We start from the raw sequence: 21,132 nt of genomic DNA, 5'->3' as shown, positions 1-21,132 counted from the left end.
AAATTTCTTGTTGTTAGTAGTATTATAACAATCCTTTTTATGTTTAATAAATTTTTTAAAATTCATTTTCTCAGCCACCTGTCTTTACAGTATCTTTAATTCTATATTTTTAATTTTAATGTACTCAAATATGTTTTACTGTTTTATATTCTGTGTCTTAACATGAAGGAGGTCTTTCATTAATTTATTAACTGTATTTGTTGAGAGTCTATTATGTGTTACACATGGTGCTAGGGCACTGAGAATAGAGTGGCAACGAGGCAGATGAAGACCATGCCCTCATAAAGCTTCATTCTGGTGTCAGACATATACACTAATAGACATTTAATGATGCCAGGTAAAAAGTATTATAATAGAACAAAACATACATTTAAAAAAGTGAGTAATAGAGACATGGTCAGAGAAGGCGCCTCTGAAGAGGTAACATTAGAGAAAAACCTAAAAGAATAATAATTCATGCAAAGATCTGAGGGAACAGTATTCCAGGCAGAGGGAAGTGAAAAGCCCTGAAGTGAAACAAAATTAGGATATAGGGAATAAGATGCTTCTGTCTTAAGTCACCACTCCCCCCACCTCCTTGCCTGCACACATACCCCTACTCTCTTCTGCCCACTCTGCCCTTCCCCTGAAATGGTCCTCTACAGCTGTGATTCCAGAGCAGGGCTCATGTTTCTCTCATGGGGGCTCTACCCCAGCTTTTACAGTGTCTGGGTCTTGAACCCTTTACGACTGTCCTCTCTAGATGAGTAGGCTCAGGGCCAGCACCCTGTCTCCAAGATGCCAAAATGAGGCTAGTTCTGGATGAGCTAACTGGTGGGGCTCAGCCTTAGGAACATACTGCTGCTCAGATCCTAAGGCTAATTCCTGGATGTTCACAGGCCCAGGTCCTGGAGGCTGTAGAACAGAAGCCATGCCCTGAAGTTACTGAGAGGGGCCCCTACAAAAGGCTTGTGCTTTAAAGCCTTTTTCAGGCTTCCTTCTGCTCTGTGTCCACCCACTCTGATTAAGGGGGTGAGTGGAAGGGCTTGCCAAGGATCATGGACACAGGGTAGGCCCTGGTACCATGGGTTTCAGGCTACTTATCAATTTTCTTATAGGAGCACAGTCAGAGGCAGATGAGGCAGGGCAGAGAGGGCTGGTCCCTCCTTTCCTCTCAAACTCCCTCGGATGTTAAATTGTCTCCAGCAGCGGAAGAAGGACAGTGGCTGTGAATCTCACGCTGTGTATCCTTCCTGAGCCTCTGCTCACTCTCAGGGCCAAGAGGCTCCCAAAATGGAGCCCTTTCTTTAGAAGCAGGGCCATAATCTGAGGAGCAGTGCTGGATTACAGGCATTTTAGTAAGCAACCACTAAACAGGTTCTGGCTGCCTGTTAATGCAGTGAGGCCTCCTAATTGGGTACAGTGAAAAACAAGCTAGAAGAACCCTGGCCCAGAAGACTCTGCTTGCTCCAATAAGTCACAGTGACCCTGTGGGTGACGGCCTTGTGTTGAGGGGCCACTGAGAGTTGGTGCCCAAGCCTCTCCCTGTTCTGTGCCCTGGTGGCACTGGAGCTTCTTCCTGCCCTCAGCCTGGGCCTTCCCCAGTGGTGTTAAAGATAAGCATTATTCCTCTATCTTTAGCTCTTTTCATTCTCTAAAAATGTACTTAACACTTTGCATTATAATTGTGTGTCTGTTTCCCCTGGTGAGCTCCTTAAGAACTAGGACTATGTTTTATTCCTTTTATATCCCCAGCACCTACTAGAGTATCTAACACAACACTAGGTGTGTAAATAAACAATTATTGAACAAATGAATGAACAGATCTCATAGCCTTTCTAACCGATTTTCCTTCCTGCTTAAGTAGCTCTAAATGCCTTCCTTCCAGAAAACCCAGCCCTATCTTTGAGCTAGCTGTGACCCCTAATGCTTGATCACATTAACATTCTTGCCTCCTAGTATATTCCATCAAAGATGCCTTTTCCAAAATTACTCTCTATTAATATCTAGTTATGGGGAAAAAAATCAAACCCTTGCCTTTTGTTAAGAGACTGATCTAGAAAGGACCAGGTTGGTTTTTTTCTATCTCATTTCAGAATTCAACTGTGATGTTGGTTAATGTAAAAACAGTTGAATTCAAGTTTCAAAAGGCAAATGGCAGTGTTTCCTCAGGTACTAAGATTCCCTGGAATAGCCTATTTCATCTGAGTATCTGAGTATTTTGCCTGGGCATCACAAAAAATGATTAATGACTATTTTCTCAAATTACCTCAAGGTACATAGCTAGTACCATCCTAGGTACATAGAAATGAAGTTAATTCATTAAATACAGTGAATGCCTTAGGGAATTACAACTTCTCTCCCAGAATCCTGACTGAGAAGGAAGATATATCACAAAGAAGAAAAATTATTTATTGGCATAAGGCATAATGAAGAATTAAGTACGAAGCTTCTTTCTGCACGTAAATATTGTTTATATAAGACTTTGATTTTAAAAAGTGAATCCTCTCATATCTAAGACTTTAGAATAGTTGTTCAATATACTTTCTAAAAATGTAGTTTTGGTAGAGATAAATTAGTCCAGTCACATGAATTCTAGTTATCAGAGGGCTATGTCTCAGCGTCAGCATATACAATAAGAACTTTGTCTTCCTTCATCTCCATGTGATTCTCTCTGATGAAAGGTATCTGGTATGCCTCAATATACAGGTCTCTCCTTTTGAGGTTGTATACTGACATTTGGGTACCAAGAGCTAATTTCAGGAAGTCAATGACCCTTCTTGTTGACACAATGATCACAGGACACCTGAATGCCAGATTGGGAATGACTCCACAGAAGACCTGGACTAGGCAGACTGCTTCCCTACATACACTATAGAACTTCCAGGAACATTAACTGAAATCAAGAACAACTAGCAATATAGTTATAACATAACTTTCACATTCTTGGAGTAATCTCAAAATAACATATATCTATTGGCCCAGTATTATAATTCTAAACAATAAAGTCAAACCTAAACTCTCATATTAAGTGATTATTTTTTAATATTCAGATGTGTAACATTAAATAACTCCACTATTTAATCGGTAAAATAGTTCTCTGTAAAACTCAGATATTTAAAAAGTCATAAAGTAGAAATAGAGTTTAGTTGTTTCTGCCTTCAAAATATTTTAGATTAAGGCGTTCTCTCTCTCATGCTTTATAGCAATGAACTTTGGAAGCTAAACTGTGTTACTTGCTTGGAAACCTGAGTGGCTTTCTGAAAAAAACAGGGGATCTTAGAGCCCAAACTTTTTGCAACACATTGTATCCCAGTTCTTCAGTCATCATCTATGCTATCTAAAAGTCTGGCATTTAGAGCATAAAAATTTTCTTTCATTCATGTTACTGAATATCTGCCCTCTAAAAACTTCTCAGCAATCGTTAAAGTACCTGCCACATTAAAGTACCTGGACAGTTAACAGCTCATCAACTTTGTCCTATAATTAAGCTAGATCAAATGACAGCAAAGTAATTAGACTGGTGAGTCTAAAAGTACGGTTCCTGAAACACTGCTGCATCAGCATCACTTGATACCTGGCAAGAAATGCATATTTTCAGGCTCCATCCTAGAATTAGAAATTCTAGGGGCTCAGCATCTGTGTTGTTTTTTTTTCTTTTCCCGGTACGTGGGCCTCTCACTGTTGTGGCCTCTCCTGTTGCGGAGCACAGGCTCCGGACGCGCAGGCTCAGCGGCCATGGCTCACGGGCCCAGCCGCTCCGCGGCATGTGGGATCTTCCCGGACCGGGGCACGAACCCGTGTCCCCTACATTGGCAGGCGGACTCTCAACCACTGCGCCACCAGGGAAGCCCAGCATCTGTGTTCTAACAAACCCTTCCAGGGATTACGATGCCTGCTAAATTTGAACAGCACTGATCTAAATCACACCAAAGAAGTCCTTCTGCAGAATAGATCTCACAGATCTTTTTTAAACTTTTGCTCTTAGCATTCCATAAGAACTTGTTTTTTTGTTAACTGCTAATAGAAAGCATCAATTATATTAGTTAATATCCTACAAAGTTTCACATGACAAATTTCTCACAAACTTGAAGGTATTATGAAAAAGTGTGCTTTTCTTCATGCTTTCCCACCCCTCAACCTCACCCAACTAACAAGTGAGTTTTATATTTCTATTTCTGTAGGCAATTAAGAAGCTCTAAAAAAGTTCAGTTTTCAATTACAATAGCCTGACTCAATCAGAATTTTGGAGGGTAGATCTAATTTCTTTTTCCCTACTCCCCTAACTATTTGGTGTTTTTAGTTTAACAATTATTTTTATAATTTAAAAAAATGTTCATTTAGGGCAATTCAAAATATACTAAAAAGCAGGTATTACCCATAATCTCATCATACCCAGAGTTAATAGCATTTTTAGGCTTATTCAGGAACTTCCTAAAAGTCAAAGCTATATACTGATTTCTTATAAATGTATATATAAACATCCATTTCAAGGCTATTAATCTATTTTTATGTCATGAACTATATCATCTTCATTACTAAAGCTTTACCATTCGCTTTCATATGATTAGACAGAGTCCACTTTCACCTGTTGCCTTTATCAAAGACATTTCAGTCATTCTCACCGATATATTTTTCAAGATAAACTTTTAAATCATGTTTCCATGATATAAAAATTTTTACTGGAATTTCATTGTCTATGCATTAATTAGAAATGAGCTGACATTTTTCACTGCCTTCCCATTTAAGACATGGGACTTCTCCCTTATCCTAGTTTTCCTTTATTCTTTCTTGCATTAGTTTTGTAATTTTATTTTATACAGTCTTGCATGTTTCTTATTAACATTAATCCTAGGCAGTTTATTCACATTATATACATTATATTATTGTGAAAGGGACTTTTTTCTATTATATTTTTAAACTAGTCTTAGTTGATGGTTGGGATACCTCGAGGTTAAGTAGGGTTAACTCACTAGAGAAAATAAACACTTGTGGTATATACCATTTTGCAGGTTTAAGAAACAGATATGGGACTATCATAAAAGTGTCTCTGAAAGGTTGCTTCTCTGCTATATAGTAATTATCTTTATTTATATCTTCACAGAAATAGAAACAACGAATAAATAAATAAGCCTTGTTACAGCAGTAACATAAGAATAAAGGGCAAATAGGAGATACAGGAATGAAACCAGAAAGGAACACCTACAAAAAACAGGCCCTTTGGGGGAAAGGGGGAAGATGGCGGAAGAGTAAGATGCGGAGATCACTTTCCTCCCCACAGATACATCAGAAATACTTTTACACGTGGAACAACTCCTACAGAACACCTACTGAACGCTGGCAGAAGACCTCAGACCTCCCAAAAGGCAAGAAACTCCCCACGTACCTGGGTAGGGCAAAAGAAAAAACTGAGACAAAAGAATAGGGATGAGACCTGCACCAGTGGGAGGGAGCTGTGAAGGAGGAAAGGTGTCCACACGGAAGCCCCTTTGCGGGCGGAGACTGCGGGTGGCAGAGGGGGGAAGCTTCAGAGCCACGAAGGAGAGCGCAGCAACAGGGGTGCGGAGGGTAAAGCGGAGAGATTCCTGTAAGAGGATCGGGGCCGACCAGCACTCACCAGCCCGAGAGGCTTGTATGCTCACCCGCCAGGGCGGGTGGGGGCTGGGAGCTGAGGCTCAGGCTTCAGTTGGATCGCAGGGAGACGACTGGCAGCGAGAACACAGCCTGAAGGGGTTAGTGCACCACGGCTATCCGGGAGGGAGTCCGGGGAAAAGTCTGGACCTGCCAAAGAGGCAAGAGACTTTTTCTTCCCTCTTTGTTTCCTGGTGCGCAGGGAGAGGGGATTAAGAGCACTGCTTAAAGGAGCACCAGAGACCCGCAGGAGCCGCGGCTATCAGCGCGGACCCCAGAGATGAGCATGAGACACTAAGGCTGCTGCTGCCGCCGCCACCAAGAAGCCTGTGTTCGAGCACAGGTCACTATCCACACCTCCCTTCTGAGGAGCCTGTGCAGCCCGCCACTGCCAGGGTCCCGGGATCCAGGGACAACTTCCCCGGGAGAACGCACGACGCGCCTCAGGCTGGTGCAACGTCCTGCTGGCCTCTGCAGCCGCAGGCTCGCCCCGCACTCCATGCCCCTCCCTCCCCCCGACCTGAGTGAGCCAGAGCCCCCGACTCAGCAGCTCCTTTAACCCCGTCCTTTCTGAGCGAAGAACAGATGCCCTCCGGGGACCTACACACAGAGGCGGGGCCTAATCCAAAACTGAGCCCCAGGAGCTGTGCCAACAAAGAAGAGAAAGGGAAATCTCTCCCAGCAGCCTCAGAAGCAGCCGATTAAATCTCTGCAATCAACTTGATGTACCCTGCATCGGTGGAATACCTGAATAGACAACTAATCATCCCAAATTGAGGAGGTGGACTTTGAGAGCAAGATTTATTATTTCTTGCCCTTTTCCTCTTTTTGTGAGTGTGTATGTGTATGCTTCTGTGTGAGATTTTGTCTGTACAGCTTTGTTTCACCATTTGTCCTAGGGTTCTGTCTATCCATTTTTTTTTTGACTTAAAAAAATTTTTTTTCTTAATAATTATTTTTTATTTTAATAACTTTATTTTATCTTACTTTATTTTATTTTATCCTCTTTCTTTCTTATTTTCTTTCCTTCTTTCTTCCTTCCTTCCTCCCTCCTTCCCTCCTTTCTACTTTTACTCCCTTTTATTCTGAGCCATGTAGGTGAAAGGCTCTTGGAGCTGCAGCCAGGAGTCAGTGCTGTGCCTGAGGTGGAAGAGCCAAGTTCAGGTCACTAGTCCACAGAAGACCTCCCAGCTACACATAATATCAAATGGCAAAAATCTCCCAGAGATCTCCATCTCAACACCAACACCCAGCTTCACTCAACGAACAGCAACCTACATTGCTGGACACCCTGTGCCAAATAAATAGCAAGACAGGAACACAATCCCACCCATTAGCAGAAAGGCTGCCTAAAATCATAATAAGGCCACACACACCCCAAAACACACCACCAGACATGCACCTGCCCACTAGAAAGACAAGATCCAGCCTCATCCACCAGAACACAGGCACTAGTCACCTCTACCAGGAAGTCTACACAACCCACTGAACCAACTTTAGCCACTGGGGACAGACACCAAAAACAACAGGAACGACAAACCTGCAGCCTGCGAAAAGGAGACCCCAAACACAGTAAGGTAAGCAAAATGAGAAGACAGAAAAACACACGGCAGATGAAGGAGCAAGATAAAAACCCACCAGACCTAACAAATGAAGAGGAAATAGGCAGTCTACCTGAAAAAGAATTCAGAAAAATGATAGTAAAGGTGATCCAAAATCTTGGAAACAGAATAGAGAAAATGCAAGAACATTTAACAAGGACCTAGAAGAACTAAAGAGTAAACAAGTAATGATGAACTACACAATAAGTGAAATTAAAAATACTCTAGAAGGGATCAATAGCAGAATAACTGAGGTAGAAGAACGGATAAATGACCTGGAAGATAAAATAGTGGAAATAACTACTGCATAGCGTAATAAAGAAAAAGAATCAAAAGAACTAAGACAGTCTCAGAGACCTCTGGGACAACATTAAACGCACCAACATTCAAATTTAGGGGTCCCAGAAGAAGAAGGGAAAAAGAAAGGGACTGAGAAAATATTTGAAGATATTATAGTTGAAAACTTCCCTAATATGAGAAAGGAAATAGTTAATTAAGTCCAAAAAGCACAGAGAGTCCCAAACAGGATAAATCCAAGGAGAAACACGCCAAGACACATATTAATCAAACTGTCAAAAATTAAATACAAAGAAAACATATTAAAAGCAGGAAGGGAAAAACAACAAATAACACACAAGGGAATCCCCATAAGGTTAACAGCTGATCTTTCAGCAGAAACTCTGCAAGCCAGAAGGAACTGGCAGGACATATTTAAAGTGATGAAGGAGAAAAACCTACAACCAAGATTACTCTACCCAGCAAGGATCTCATTCAGATTTGATGGAGAAATTACAATCTTTAGAGACAAGCAAAAGCTGAGAGAGTTCAGCACCACCAAACCAGCTTTACAACAAATGTTAAAGGAACTTCTCTAGGCAAGAAACACAAGAGAAGGAAAAGACCTACAATAACAAACCCAAAACAATTAAGAAAATGGGAATAGGAACATACATATCGATAATTACCTTAAATGTAAATGGATTAAATGCTCCCACCAAAAGACACAGACTGGCTGAATGGATACGAAAACAAGACCCGTATATATGCTGTCTACAAGAGACCCACTTCAGACCTAGAGACACATACAGACTGAAAGTAAGGGGATGGAAAAAGATATTCCACGCAAATGGAAACCAAAAGAAAGCTGGCACAGCAATTCTCATATCAGACAAAATAGACTTTAAAATAAAGACTATTAGAAGAGACAAAGAATGACACTACATAATGATCAAGGGATCGATCCAAAAGAAGATATAACAATTGTAAATATTTATGCACCCAACATAGGAGCACCTCAATACATAAGGCAAATACTAACAGCCAGTAAAGGGGAAATTGACAGTAACAATTTCATAGTAGGGGACTTTAACACCCCACTTTCACCAATAGACAGATCATCCAAAATGAAAATAAATAAGGAAACACAAGCTTTAAATGATACATTAAACAAGATGGACTTGTTTGATGTTTGGTATTTATAGGACATTCCATCCCAGAAAAACAGAATACACATTTTTCTCAAGTGCTCATGGAACATTCTCCAGGATAGATCATATCTTGAGTCACAAATCAAGCCTTGGTAAATTTAAGAAAATTGAAATTGTATCAAGTATCTTTTCTGACCAGAACGCTATGAGACTAGATATCAATTACAGGAAAAGATCTGTAAAAAACACGAACACATGGACGCTAAACAATACATACTTAATTATGAAGTGATCACTGCAGAAATCAAAGAGGAAATCAAAAAATACCTAGAAACAAATGACAATGGAGACATGACGACCCAAAACCTATGGGATGCAGCAAAAGCAGTTCTAAGAGGGAAGTTCATAGCAATACAATCCTACCTTAAGAAACAGGAAACATCTCGAATAAACACCTAACCTTGCACCTAAAGCAATTAGATAAAGAAGAACAAAAACACCCCAAAGTTAGCAGAAGGAAAGAAATCATAAAGGTCAGATCAGAAATAAATGAAAAGGAAATGAAGGAAACGAGAGCAAAGATCAATAAAACTAAAAGATGGTTCCTTGAGAAGGTAAACAAAATTGATAAAACCATTAGCCAGACTCATCAAAAAAAAAGGGAGAAGACTCAAATCAATAGAATTGGAAATGAAAAAGGAGAAGTAACAATTGACACTGCAAAAATACAAAGGATCATGAGAGATTAATACAAGCAACTCTATGCCAATAAAATGGACAACCTGGAAGAAAGGGACAAATTCTTAGAAATGCACAACCTGCCGAGACTGAATCAGGAAGAAATGGAAAATATAAACAGACCAATCACAAGCACTGAAATTGAAACTGTGATTAAAAATTTTCCAACAAACAAAAGCCCAGGACCAGATGGCTTCACAGGCGAATTCTATCAAACATTTAGAGAAGAGCTAACACCTATCCTTCTCAAACTCTTCCAAAGTATAGCAGAGGGAGGAACACTCCCAAACTCATTCTACGAGACCACCATCACCCTGACACCAAAACCAGACAAAGATGTCACAAAGAAAGAAAACTACAGGCCAATATACTGATGAACATAGATGCAAAAATCCTCCACAAAATACTAGCAAACAGAATCCAACAGCACATTAAAAGGATCCTACACCATGATTAAGTGGGGTTTATTCCAGGAATGCAAGGATTCTTCAATATACGCAAATCAATCAATGTGATAAACAATATTAAGAAACTGAAGGAGAAAAACCATATGATCATCTGAATAGATGCAGAGCAAGCCTTTCAACAAAATTCAACACCCATTTATGATAAAAATCCTGCAGAAAGTAGGCATAGAGGGAACTTTCCTCAACATAATAAAGGCCATATATGACAAACCCACAGCCAACATCATCCTCAATGGTGAATAACTGAAAGCATTCCCACTAAGATCAGGAACAAGACAAGGTTGCCCACTCTCACCACTCTTATTCAACATAGTTTTGGAAGTTTTAGCCACAGCAATCAGAGAAGAAAAGGAATCCAAATCGGAAAAGAAGAAGTAAAACTGTCACTGTTTGCAGATGACATGATACTATACATAGAGAATCCTAAAGATGCTACCAGAAAACTACTAGAGCTAATCAATGAATTTGGTAAAGTAGCAGGATACAAAATTAATGCACAGAAATCTCTGGCATTCCTATACACTAATGATGAAAAATCTGAAAGTGAAATCAAGAAAACACTCCCATTTGCAACAAAAAGAATACAATATCTAGGAATAAATCTACCTAAGGAGACAAAAGACCTGTATGCAGAAAATTATAAGACACTGATGAAAGAAATTAAAGATGATATAACTAGATGGAGAGACATACCATGTTCTTGGATTGGAAGAATCAACATTGTGAAAATGACTCTACTACCCAAAGCAATCTACAGATTCAATGCAATCCCTATCAAACTATCACTGGCATTTTTCACAGAACTAGAACAAAAAATTTCACAATTTGTATGGAAACACAAAGGACTCCGAATAGCTAAAGCAATCTTGAGAACGAAAAATGGAGCTGGAGGAATCAGGCTCCCTGACCTCAGACTATACTACAAAGCTACAGTAATCAAGACAGTATGGTACTGGCACAAAAACAGAAAGATAGATCAATGGATCAGGATAGAAAGCCCAGAGATAAACCCACGCACATATGGTCACCTTATCTTTGATAAAGGAGGCAGGAATGTACAGTGGAGAAAGGACAGCCTCTTCAATAAGTGGTGCTGGGAAAACTGGACAGGTACATGTAAAAGTATGAGATTAGAACACTCCCTAACACCATAGACAAAAATAAGCTCAAAATGGATTAAAGACCTAAATGTAAGGCCAGAAACTATCAGACTCTTAGAGGAAAACATAGGCAGAACACTATGACATAAATCACAGCAAGATCCTTTTTGACTCACCTCCTAGAGAAATGGAAATAAAAACAAAAATAAACAATGGGACCTAATGAAACTTAGAAGCTTTTGCACAGCAAAGGAAACCATAAACAAGACCAAAAGACAACCCTCAGAATGGGAGAAAATATTTGCAAATGAAGCAACTGACAAAGGATTAATCTCCAAAATTTACAGAAAACGCTTGCTGACCCCTGCCTGAATAATGGTGTCTTTTACATGTCCTTAATGAAGCAGAAGTATAAACTAGTTACCTTATATGTACAGATAGTCAACTTCCTCTTCCTGGTTTCAGTATTTCTCTGCAGCAATGTATTACACATCTGGAAAACCTGCTGCATGACAGCATCTTGTCTCAGGTCATCGCGGCCCTTCAGAATAATCAAAACACAAATAACTAAGTGTAGTTCATTTTCTTTATTATAAAATCACACGAAGAGTCATCCGAGGACAGCCAAAGGGAACTTAGAAATCAATCCGAGGATTGTGCTCCTCATAATAGTCTCTTAAATAATTAAGACCTAATACTATTCTTTCATTTAGAATAAGCTATACCACTGGGTAGGCAGACCAATTTAGAAATAAGAAGTTTCCCCCCACTTGCTGCTTTTGTAATTAAAATAATTGGAATCCCTCCACTTGAGGGCACACTGTAAAATACAAGTGTAGAAGAGCACTGTTGTTCCTCTACTACTTCCCAGCAAGGCCCAAAGAGCTTAAGAGCAGAGTAAGGGAGGAATGCTGTTGCTTTCTGATACATTTAATAGCACTTAGCACAGTGCCAGACTCAGGATATTGAGGCAAGGGCCTTCAACTTGAACTATTCAAAAAAATAAGCTACACTCACCAGAAATCTTTTTTCCCATAACAAGCAGGTTGATTGTTAATCTCATCATGTCTGTACATGTTAAAAGTATTCTTTTACTTCAACCAACTATTATAATAAGGCTGGTCTTTCAGAGAGACAAAAAAATGAGGAAAAGCATTCTGCTTCTAGAAAACAATATATTTCTAGTTTATGTTTTCCTTATTCAGAATAAAAATAAAGACCCAGGGCTTCCCTGGTGGTGCAGTGGTTGAGAGTCCGCCTGCCGATGCAGGGGACATGGGTCCGTGCCCCGGTCCGGGAGGATCCCACGTGCCTCGGAGTGGCTGGACCCGTGGGCCATGGCCACTGGGCCTGCGCGCCCGGAGCCTGTGCTCCACAATGGGAGGGGCTGCAGCGGTGAGAGGCCCGCGTACCGCAAAAAACAATAAAAAAATAAAGACCCAAAGTAGGAAGAAAATATCAACTAAAGTTTTCTATTTGACTTTTTTCATTAACAACAAAAGGAAAATCTCACCTTGACAAGCTGTCTCCTTTCCTTGCCATCAGAACCCAAACAATCTATTATTTTTGGTAAATTTAAACCTCCTGCTAAACGAAATTCTGCTTTAAATGACTGTATAGTCACCAGATTTCCATATTCCCCCGTGGGGTCCACCTAATAAAATGTATAAATATGACAATAGCTCAGATACACAATTTGCATTTAAAGAAAAATGAATTATAAATGACAATTTTAATATTAAACAGAGGAATGAATGACAATGTGCTGTTGGTTAAGAACTGAAGTGGTAACTTTATAAATGAAAGAAAGAAGATCTGACATTGGAAAGGCTTTAAAAACTGCCATAGATAAAATTTACCTCCCTAAACATCTCTTAATAAAAGTAGGGCATACAAAGTTAGAATAGTGTTACTGAAAAACTACTGAAAAACCCTGGTTCAGGTCTTGCCACTGACCTGTATATGTTAAGTCATCTGTATAAATTAAGTCATCTCCTCACAAAAACAAGGTAAATTTTAGAAAAATATGGAGAGGAGTTTTCTTGGTTGTAATTGCTAAATCTGGCATTTTCAGGAAATATTCAGCTAAATAATTTGCTGATAGGTTAATCCACATGATGAAGCTACATTGCAAATCAAACAACTACAGATATTAAACACTAAACTACAAACTCAAAGGAGAGATTTTACAATGTAGTTAAAATGATCATTTTCTAAACTGTAACCTTTATCATTACATATATCCCTGGCAACACCGTACTTCTAACAATAAAAGACCATCAGGACATAGCTGAAAGTGTCATGTATATTATAGTCAATTTAATATTGTAATACATATTGTATTATTTAATACCGTAATACATCACAGTCAATACATTCTAATGCATACAGAATTTTAAAAACCAGTATAAAACAATTAGGGACTTTCTTGCTCAGTTAAAACTTAATTTTGGCATAAACACATGAAATCTTTCCTTCTTCTGGCCAATAAAAATAAGTCTATAGACTTCTTCATAAGAAAGATGAAAGCTGTAAAAATGAAGGCAAAAGAAAAGAAAGCAGGAGAGGACTTTGTATATTTTAATTCTTGGGCAAAGGGAATCCAATAAAGAAAAAAAACTATAGGCTGAGGACTCCCCTGTGGTCCAGTGGCTGAGAATCCACCTTCCAATGCAGGGGATGTGGGTTCGATCCTTGATTGGGGAACTAAGATCCCACATGCCATGGGGCAACTAAGCCCGCACACTCTAGAGTCTGCGTGCCACAACTAGAGAGCCTGTGCACCGGGACTAGAGAGAAGCCCACACTCCGCAATTAAGAGCCTGCGTGCCACAAAGAAAGATCCCGCATGCCACAACTAAGACCTGATGCAACCAAATAAATAAATATTAAAAATAAAACAAACTATAGGTTGAAACAAGTGAAACTGCCAATATTTAACCAATTTTGACCTACAAAAAAAGGCTATTTCAAATGGTTTAACCTACTAAAGAGTAATTTAGCTTAATTAAAAAATCAGGGGCTTCCCTGGTGGCACAGTGGTTGAGGGTCTGCCTGCCAATGCAGGGGACACGGGTTCGAGCCCTGGTCTGGGAGGATCCCACGTGCCGCGGAGCAACTAGGCCCGTGAGCCACAATTACTGAGCCTGCGCGTCTGGAGCCTGTGCTCCGCAACAAGAGAGGCCGCGATAGTGAGAGGCCCGCGCACCGCGATGAAGAGTGGCCCCCACTTGCCGCAACTAGAGAAAGCCCTCGCACAGAAACGAAGACCCAACACAGTCAAAAAATAAATAAATTATTTAATTAAAAAATAATCAAAACAGTTAATGGTAGATTACCTTAATTTCCATAGTAGGAACAACAACATCTTCTAAATTTTTAAGTTTGATAATGGGCTGGTCTGCCGGAATACTTATGCCTTCTGTATTTAAAATAAAGAGGTTTCAGTGACAACTGCAAATTGAGGAATAGTACTGAAGGTAAAGCAGGAGAATTCAGCATGTACCATAAACCCAAACTGTGGCTAATCTGTGGTTCAGGCCCTGATTTAGAAATGAAGACCAAGGGCTCAGGACACAATGCCACTCAGGGTCAGGGCATAACAATGGTTAACATGGCTTACAAATGAATTTGCAGGTTACCTGGCGCTGGTAACTAGACCAGATTTACCTGAGGGGTCAAATCGAGCAACTTAAGATAATTATATACAGTGTAAATAGCACATAGATAATGTACTCCTGTCATATTACTATTAAATCTGACTAAAGGACATGACAATAGTCTTTGTTTGCTTAGAGAGGAACACTATGAGAAGCCTCATTCTTATTTTAAAATAATACAAATTTAAATGTGAAGATATGATTCTGAACAGAAAAAAGAATACAATTATTAAAGTATGGGGAGAGAGATACAAATAACCAAATATTATAGCAGCTTATAATTATTTAAATAGACACAGCAAGAAGAATAATGGAGAAAATGATAAGGTCTTCCCATTTTTAAGTCCTAGAGTGCAGTCACCTATTATCAGTTCCACAAAAAGATATTAAGTAAAAAAGTGACTGGAGGGGCGTTGAAGCTATTATACAAAAATTAAGTTTTGAATCATGTGTAAGTTGTAATCATCAGGACATTCACATCTATAATTAATGTGTGTGAGTTGAACAGATTTACATTATTAAGCTCTATAATTAATACATCCCTACAGAGAATAACACAGCAAGAAGGCAACACTCATTCTTTCAAACTGCATACTTCTCTGAGCCTTCCACTGAGTGGCATCTAAATTTGCTAGTATAATGTAAGCATCACAAAGTGCCTCAACACTTCTGACCATCTGAGGTCTCCTGCTTCTCATAGTACGTATTATTTTGTTTGCAGCCTCGGTTCGATCCTATTAATAAAAAACAAACAAAAAATATTACATAAGCAAATACCCAAGACTTAAACTTTTCAGAGTTATAATAACAAAAGGAAAAGTAATTTATGCACAAAGCTAGACAATGGAAGGACTATAATCCCTCAGAGACCAAGTCATCTTATTATGAATGAAATACATCAAAGATATAATAATCTCAAGAGTAAATGACTTGGGTGCCTTGTAAAATTTATTTTTTCTTTGCTCATTGCTCTGAGGAAAAAAGGTAAAAATACTTTTGGTATTTCTTATGCTTTGAGAAATATTCAGGAGTTTTCAACCAATTTTAGGTAGCATCACAATAACAAAGGATTTACAATCTGAATACTGTCAAGAACACACACTCCTAGAATTCCTGAGACTTAAGAAAGGAATATTTTGGGAAAAAATGAATATTACAATTCAAAAAGGTATGCATGTTCAATCCAGATACCTCATCAAGCTGAGAGCTTTGTTTAGGTGCATTTTTAGTTATTCTACTCCTTCTTGCTGCCTCTGGTTTGGTCAAAAATTCATCTTTGTTTGCATTTGCTAAAGCCAGTATAATAAACAAAGTATGATGAGGGTGATCCATTGAAATTCTAGAGATGAGCTGTCATAAAATTAAGAACTGTTAGTTTTATGGAAACCAAAAAAAAAGAAAATCCTTTTAAATTTTGCTTAACATTAAGATATGTGTTACTGTACTAGATGCTGCCGTGGGTGGACTGTGTGAGTATGGGTATGTATGAGAGAGAGAGAGACAGAAGTACATGAGGAATAAGAAAGAGAAAGAAATTGAGTAACTTATGTGGAGCATGAGAGGAGACAAAAGGGAATCTTTATTCTTGCCCATATATATATATATATATATATATATATATATAGCATAATAAATATGAGTGACTAAACTTTTTTTGTATTGCCACTTCCTGGAGTGGAACAGTAGTATATAATAATATAAAAGAAAAGCAACTGTGGTTTGATTTTCAGGTTTACTTACATCATTGAGGACTTCATGAAATCCTAGGCCTCCCATCATCTTAGTCCCCATTCTAGCAGCCAATTGGTACATAAGAGGCAAAAATTTATATGATGGAATCTTCATTCCATCTCTCTACCATTAAAAAGAACACAAAATTAAAAAAACAATGCATGTCAAATAGTCTCACAACTAAGCAAATAAATTATTCTAAGAAAATGTTCCTCTACTAGTATAATCATCTAGCAGATATTAAATAAAATTTCACTAATCACATATTTTTACTTATCATTTATCTTAAAGTCTAGATTGATTCACTGGTCAGTCATAATATTTGAACCTAGATCAAACTGTATTCAGAACTGGAATACTTGGCACTGCTCATATTCCAGTGAATCCAAGGAGAACAAATGTGGATCTAAGGACTATTGTAATCTTGACTCCTGAGAAGTCAGTGTGAATAACAGGGAATAACGATTTTTCCCTACATGCTAAAAGTAACAGGATTTAATGTACATTAGTAGCAGAGGTTGGTTGTATCATTCTCTTCAGCCAGAAGAACCATTTTACTTCTAAGCTTCAAACTGATTGCCAATATATACCTTGCCAACATAACTTTAATATCAGGTGTCATCAATAAAACCTAAGATTTTTTAAATAAAAATTTACAAAATACTGCCACTTTAATGTTTTCTTAAAATCTTTTTTTCCATTTACAAAAATAATTTACCATAAAAAATCCCAGAAAAGAATTAAAGCAGGGGAAAAATACCCAACCTGTGATCACATCATTTTTAATTGCTTTCTAAATCTCCCAGTCTAGCATTCTGAGTACTTTCCTATGGTGATTGCAAAGATATAGGAAAAGACTGACCTAAATTCTCTCATAGCCACATAAACCTACATCATTAGAGCTAATTAAGTACCTACGTGTAGAGCCCTGAACCAAGTGCCAAGGATACAAAGTATACAAAATCCATGACATTGAGGGGCTTATGTCTAAACTTTTAAAGCACAGGCTAGAATATTGGGTTGAAAAAGAACACTTGCCTTCATCATGCCATTGACTTCAGAAACTCCAGAATTTTCAAGCCAGAGGGAACAAAGACGGAATATCCACGTATCATGCCCTTCTCCACTTAATAAGCAATTGATGTAATTTTCAACTGCCTTACATAAGAAACGTTTACGATCTTCTTTCAATGCATGGAGTGCACATTCATCCAACTCCAGCTCTCGCTGAACCTTTACTGTGTACCTTACATTGGATAATTAAAGCAAAACACAAAAGCCATCAAATTTTATAGAACTACAACATCATATAAGATATACAAAGTAAATAAAAAATCTGGTGTCCACCTTAGGAGAAAAAGCAAAATTCTAAGAATTATAAAGGGGAACAAACTTAGTTTTGTCTTAAAGTAAGTTTGTGCAACTCAAAAGCTATCTTAGGCAACCAAAGACAAAGTGGACTCTATCCAAGGTATTTCGTGAATGTTATTCTCTACTTACACTAAAATATATAGACCAAAAGCAGGTTTGAATAAAGGATTTAATGACATCAAAATAGGTAACTCCTATTTAATTTCAACACCTATCTCTTCTTCAACTGTGATACCAACAAACAAACTAAAAAAAGCAAAACAAGAAGCTAACATCAATATACTTTACAATTAGCTTAGAACCAGAGCATGAATTCTTATCTGGTTCTCTATACCTGTATATATACTGTATATCTGTATATCGTGTCACTTGTAGACCCCTAGTTACCTGTTGGTCTGAATTTTATGTTCCCTAAGAAGGCCAACTTCCTCTTTAGCTCTTTTCAGGAGAGCTTGCTTGTTTTCAAATTCTGACGATTTCATGTAGTTTTCAATTCTTTGGTACTGAGTATCTGAGAACCGTGCTAATGAGAGAAATGCCTTCATTTTTCCATTTCTGAGCCCATCATTGCTTTCTCCATCATAATTTCCAGCAACTTCCACTGCCTTCAAGAAAAAACAATACATTTATATATTTACAGATACTAAATACATCTAAAGAATTACTCAGATCAAAGAAATATCCACACTAAAGTTTAATTTATATATATGTATATAAGCTAAATTATATGAAGTACAGTATTTTCTTGACTTTGCAAAACAACTTTGACATGGCAGAAATAACCAAAATAGCTAATATTTGCAAAGAACAGTGCAAAAACAAAAAGCTCTATAAAAGTTTTTAAAAATCATATTATGGGGGGCTTCCCTGGTGGCGCAGTGGTTGAGAGTCCGCCTGCCGATACAGGGGGACACGGGTTCGTGCCCCGGTCTGGGAGATCCCACATGCTACGGAGCGGCTGGGCCCGTGAGCCATGGTCGCTGAGCCTGCGCATTGGAGCCTGTGCTCTGCAACGGGAGAGGCCACAACAGTGAGAGGCCCGTGTACCGCAAAAAAAGAAAAAAAAAAAAAAATCATATTATGCTTTTCATGTTCATTTATTTAGTGAAGTAGCTATTTCTAAAATTAGCTAAACTAAATAAGAGGGAGAAACAGGAAGGTCAAAAGCAGTAGTAGCACTGGAGTCCCAGTCCTACTTGTAGTGTTGGGCTACAAATGAATAATAAAGGTTGACTTGCATATTACTTAATCACCTATTTTTACAAATAAGTTAAGTGGAGAAATTATCAGAAACTTAGCTTAGAACCAGAGTAGTTTAAAGAGTAGCTGGTGATGGGGGTAAAGAGAAGACACATTTGGGCTTACTTTCCAAACATGCTCCTTCTTTTGTAACATTGTTTCATTCTGCCCTGAAGAGTATACAGAGCTACAACAGTAATAATATTTAGAAAAGTGAAGTCATGCTTTTATTTGCCTTTGAAATGCATCTGAGCCCAAAAAAAACATCAAATGTGTTCAAGCTAAACAACTCTCTTAAGGGCTGCTCAAAAATCTTACCTTTTCTAGATAGGTCTGCATGATGACTGCAGGATTTTCTAAGCAAGTTTCTGCTAACCAGGTGCCACAAACCCTCAGACATTCTGTGTATATTAGTTTTAGGTTGGGATCATTCTGTATATGAAAGCAAAATCTTAAAATGTAATTCATTATCATGACTATATAAAAGAATCATCCACGTAGGGGGAAAAAGCAGGTTAAAAATGTCTTTCCTCATTTGCTTTTACCTTACAACTATTTTAATAATTCCAAATATGTAGGTTTATAAAATAATCATTCTCTACTGTTTATTATTATTACTATTATCAGAGCAACTCACATTTATTGAGTACTTTCATATGCTAGGCATTTCTACCAGCTTTATGTATAGTAACTCATTTAATCCTTAAAAGAACCCTATGAAATAAGTACTATTGTTATCCTTAATTAGAAAACTACAACTGAGGTCAAAGAGAGTAGGTAACTCCCTGGAGTCCACATTGTTAAGCAATATTTAAACAACATATCATATGAGTTCCCAGGGCTTTGGTATAATGATGAATTCTCTAGTGATGGAGGATGTAATATAAGTTTCCATTATCCAAAAGTACAAAAAGTTGATATTCACCAAGTAGGTTTATGTCAGAGGGACATCATTGTGTCCAAACCTTTAAAACACTTCATGATTCCTACAAATGCTGCTACTTTGCCCATCATATGCTGGAGATAGAGTTGAAGAAGCAACCAAGTTTACAATAACTAATATAGGTAATGTTAGATAAAATATTAGACATGATGTTTTCAAGGTATTTGGATTAGCAACCCAATTATTCCAACTTGCTTTTTTCTAAAAGTTTTGTTCTCTTATGCATTTCCTCTTCCATTTTTTTTGTCATTTCAAATTTATAGTATCTATTTCATCTTTGTTTCCCACATACTGTAGAAAGTTTAAAAAACTGAGGCTTATCACTGGGATAGATTAACCGACAACAAGATGGACTGATAGAAATGCTATAAATAGGAAAAATGAATACTTTCTAAACTTCTTTTACAAATATTAATTTTCAAGACTCCTTTTAACAATTTCTTGTTCATGGGTCAAAGCTTTAATAAAAGTTTTAATAAAATTGGTAATTACTTTAAATTTTATTTTAAATATTTTAATGCACAGTCATTTTTCTTATAACAGTAAAATACGAATTTGGCCAATAGAAAAAAAGTGAACCTCTGTACAACTGGCACCCAGCTTCTTGATCATTTGCTTGAGAATACTCAGGGCAAGACTCTGTTCCTTTTTTGCCCAGAATACTTGTGCTTCCTCCAGCTGCCACTCAGAGACTCCACAACTAGCTGAATTATACTGTTTAATTTGAAATATTGCCCTTTCAGGAAGCTGAAATGAAAATGACAAATAAGAATAAATACTTTTACTATTACTAATACTACCACTACTATTACTAATAAAAGCAGTTACTACCATTCACTGAGGACTTGACTATTTGTCAGGACTGTCTTAAGTGCATCTCTGATTGCCTTCCCCAGGCCCGATGTCGGCCTATCTGTTTTTCTCTTTATATAAAGACATCTATCTAATTATGTGTGTTTATACACAGTATATAAAATTGCTGACTTGTTATAAATACAATGAGTAAGTTAGGTAGCTTCTCATTTTTTTAACCAGGCAATTGAGGTTTAGAGACGGTGAGTACCCTGTTCAAGGCTCAAACTCAGGTCTAATTCCAAAATGGGAAATCTTAAACAATTATGCTATACAATGTTTTAATAGCAATCTCTGTCTCTCAATGACATTTCTTTTTTACTTATGCTTTCTATTTTCTGGGTAATAAAAGGCAAGGTCAAGAGGTGAGATGACATAGTCTTAAATCTGATTA

At 37.9% G+C, this 21,132-nt stretch overlaps 1 protein-coding gene across 2 annotated transcripts in view; it reads right to left on the bottom strand.

Annotated features, from left to right (window-relative positions):
- ATM (ATM serine/threonine kinase) overlaps positions 1-21,132 on the bottom strand; it is a 138,853-nt gene that overhangs the window by 18,329 nt on the left and 99,392 nt on the right. For both annotated transcript variants that reach the window (XM_079928766.1, XM_079928767.1), the window contains 10 exons: positions 20,466-20,633; positions 19,262-19,375; positions 18,092-18,309; positions 17,368-17,579; positions 16,343-16,452; positions 15,794-15,952; positions 15,198-15,336; positions 14,282-14,364; positions 12,457-12,597; positions 11,368-11,484 (listed from right to left, as the gene is read on the bottom strand). In XM_079928766.1, the coding sequence (XP_079784892.1) occupies positions 11,368-11,484; positions 12,457-12,597; positions 14,282-14,364; positions 15,198-15,336; positions 15,794-15,952; positions 16,343-16,452; positions 17,368-17,579; positions 18,092-18,309; positions 19,262-19,375; positions 20,466-20,633 (1,461 nt within the window). The remainder of the gene's footprint in view (positions 1-11,367; positions 11,485-12,456; positions 12,598-14,281; positions 14,365-15,197; positions 15,337-15,793; positions 15,953-16,342; positions 16,453-17,367; positions 17,580-18,091; positions 18,310-19,261; positions 19,376-20,465; positions 20,634-21,132) is intronic.

This window comes from Stenella coeruleoalba, assembly GCF_951394435.1.
Source record: "Stenella coeruleoalba genome assembly, chromosome: 8".
In the NCBI taxonomy this organism is placed as follows: Eukaryota; Metazoa; Chordata; class Mammalia; order Artiodactyla; family Delphinidae; genus Stenella; species Stenella coeruleoalba.
The sequence above is the reverse complement of the archived record's forward strand: the minus strand, read 5'-3'. Positions and strand labels throughout refer to the sequence as shown.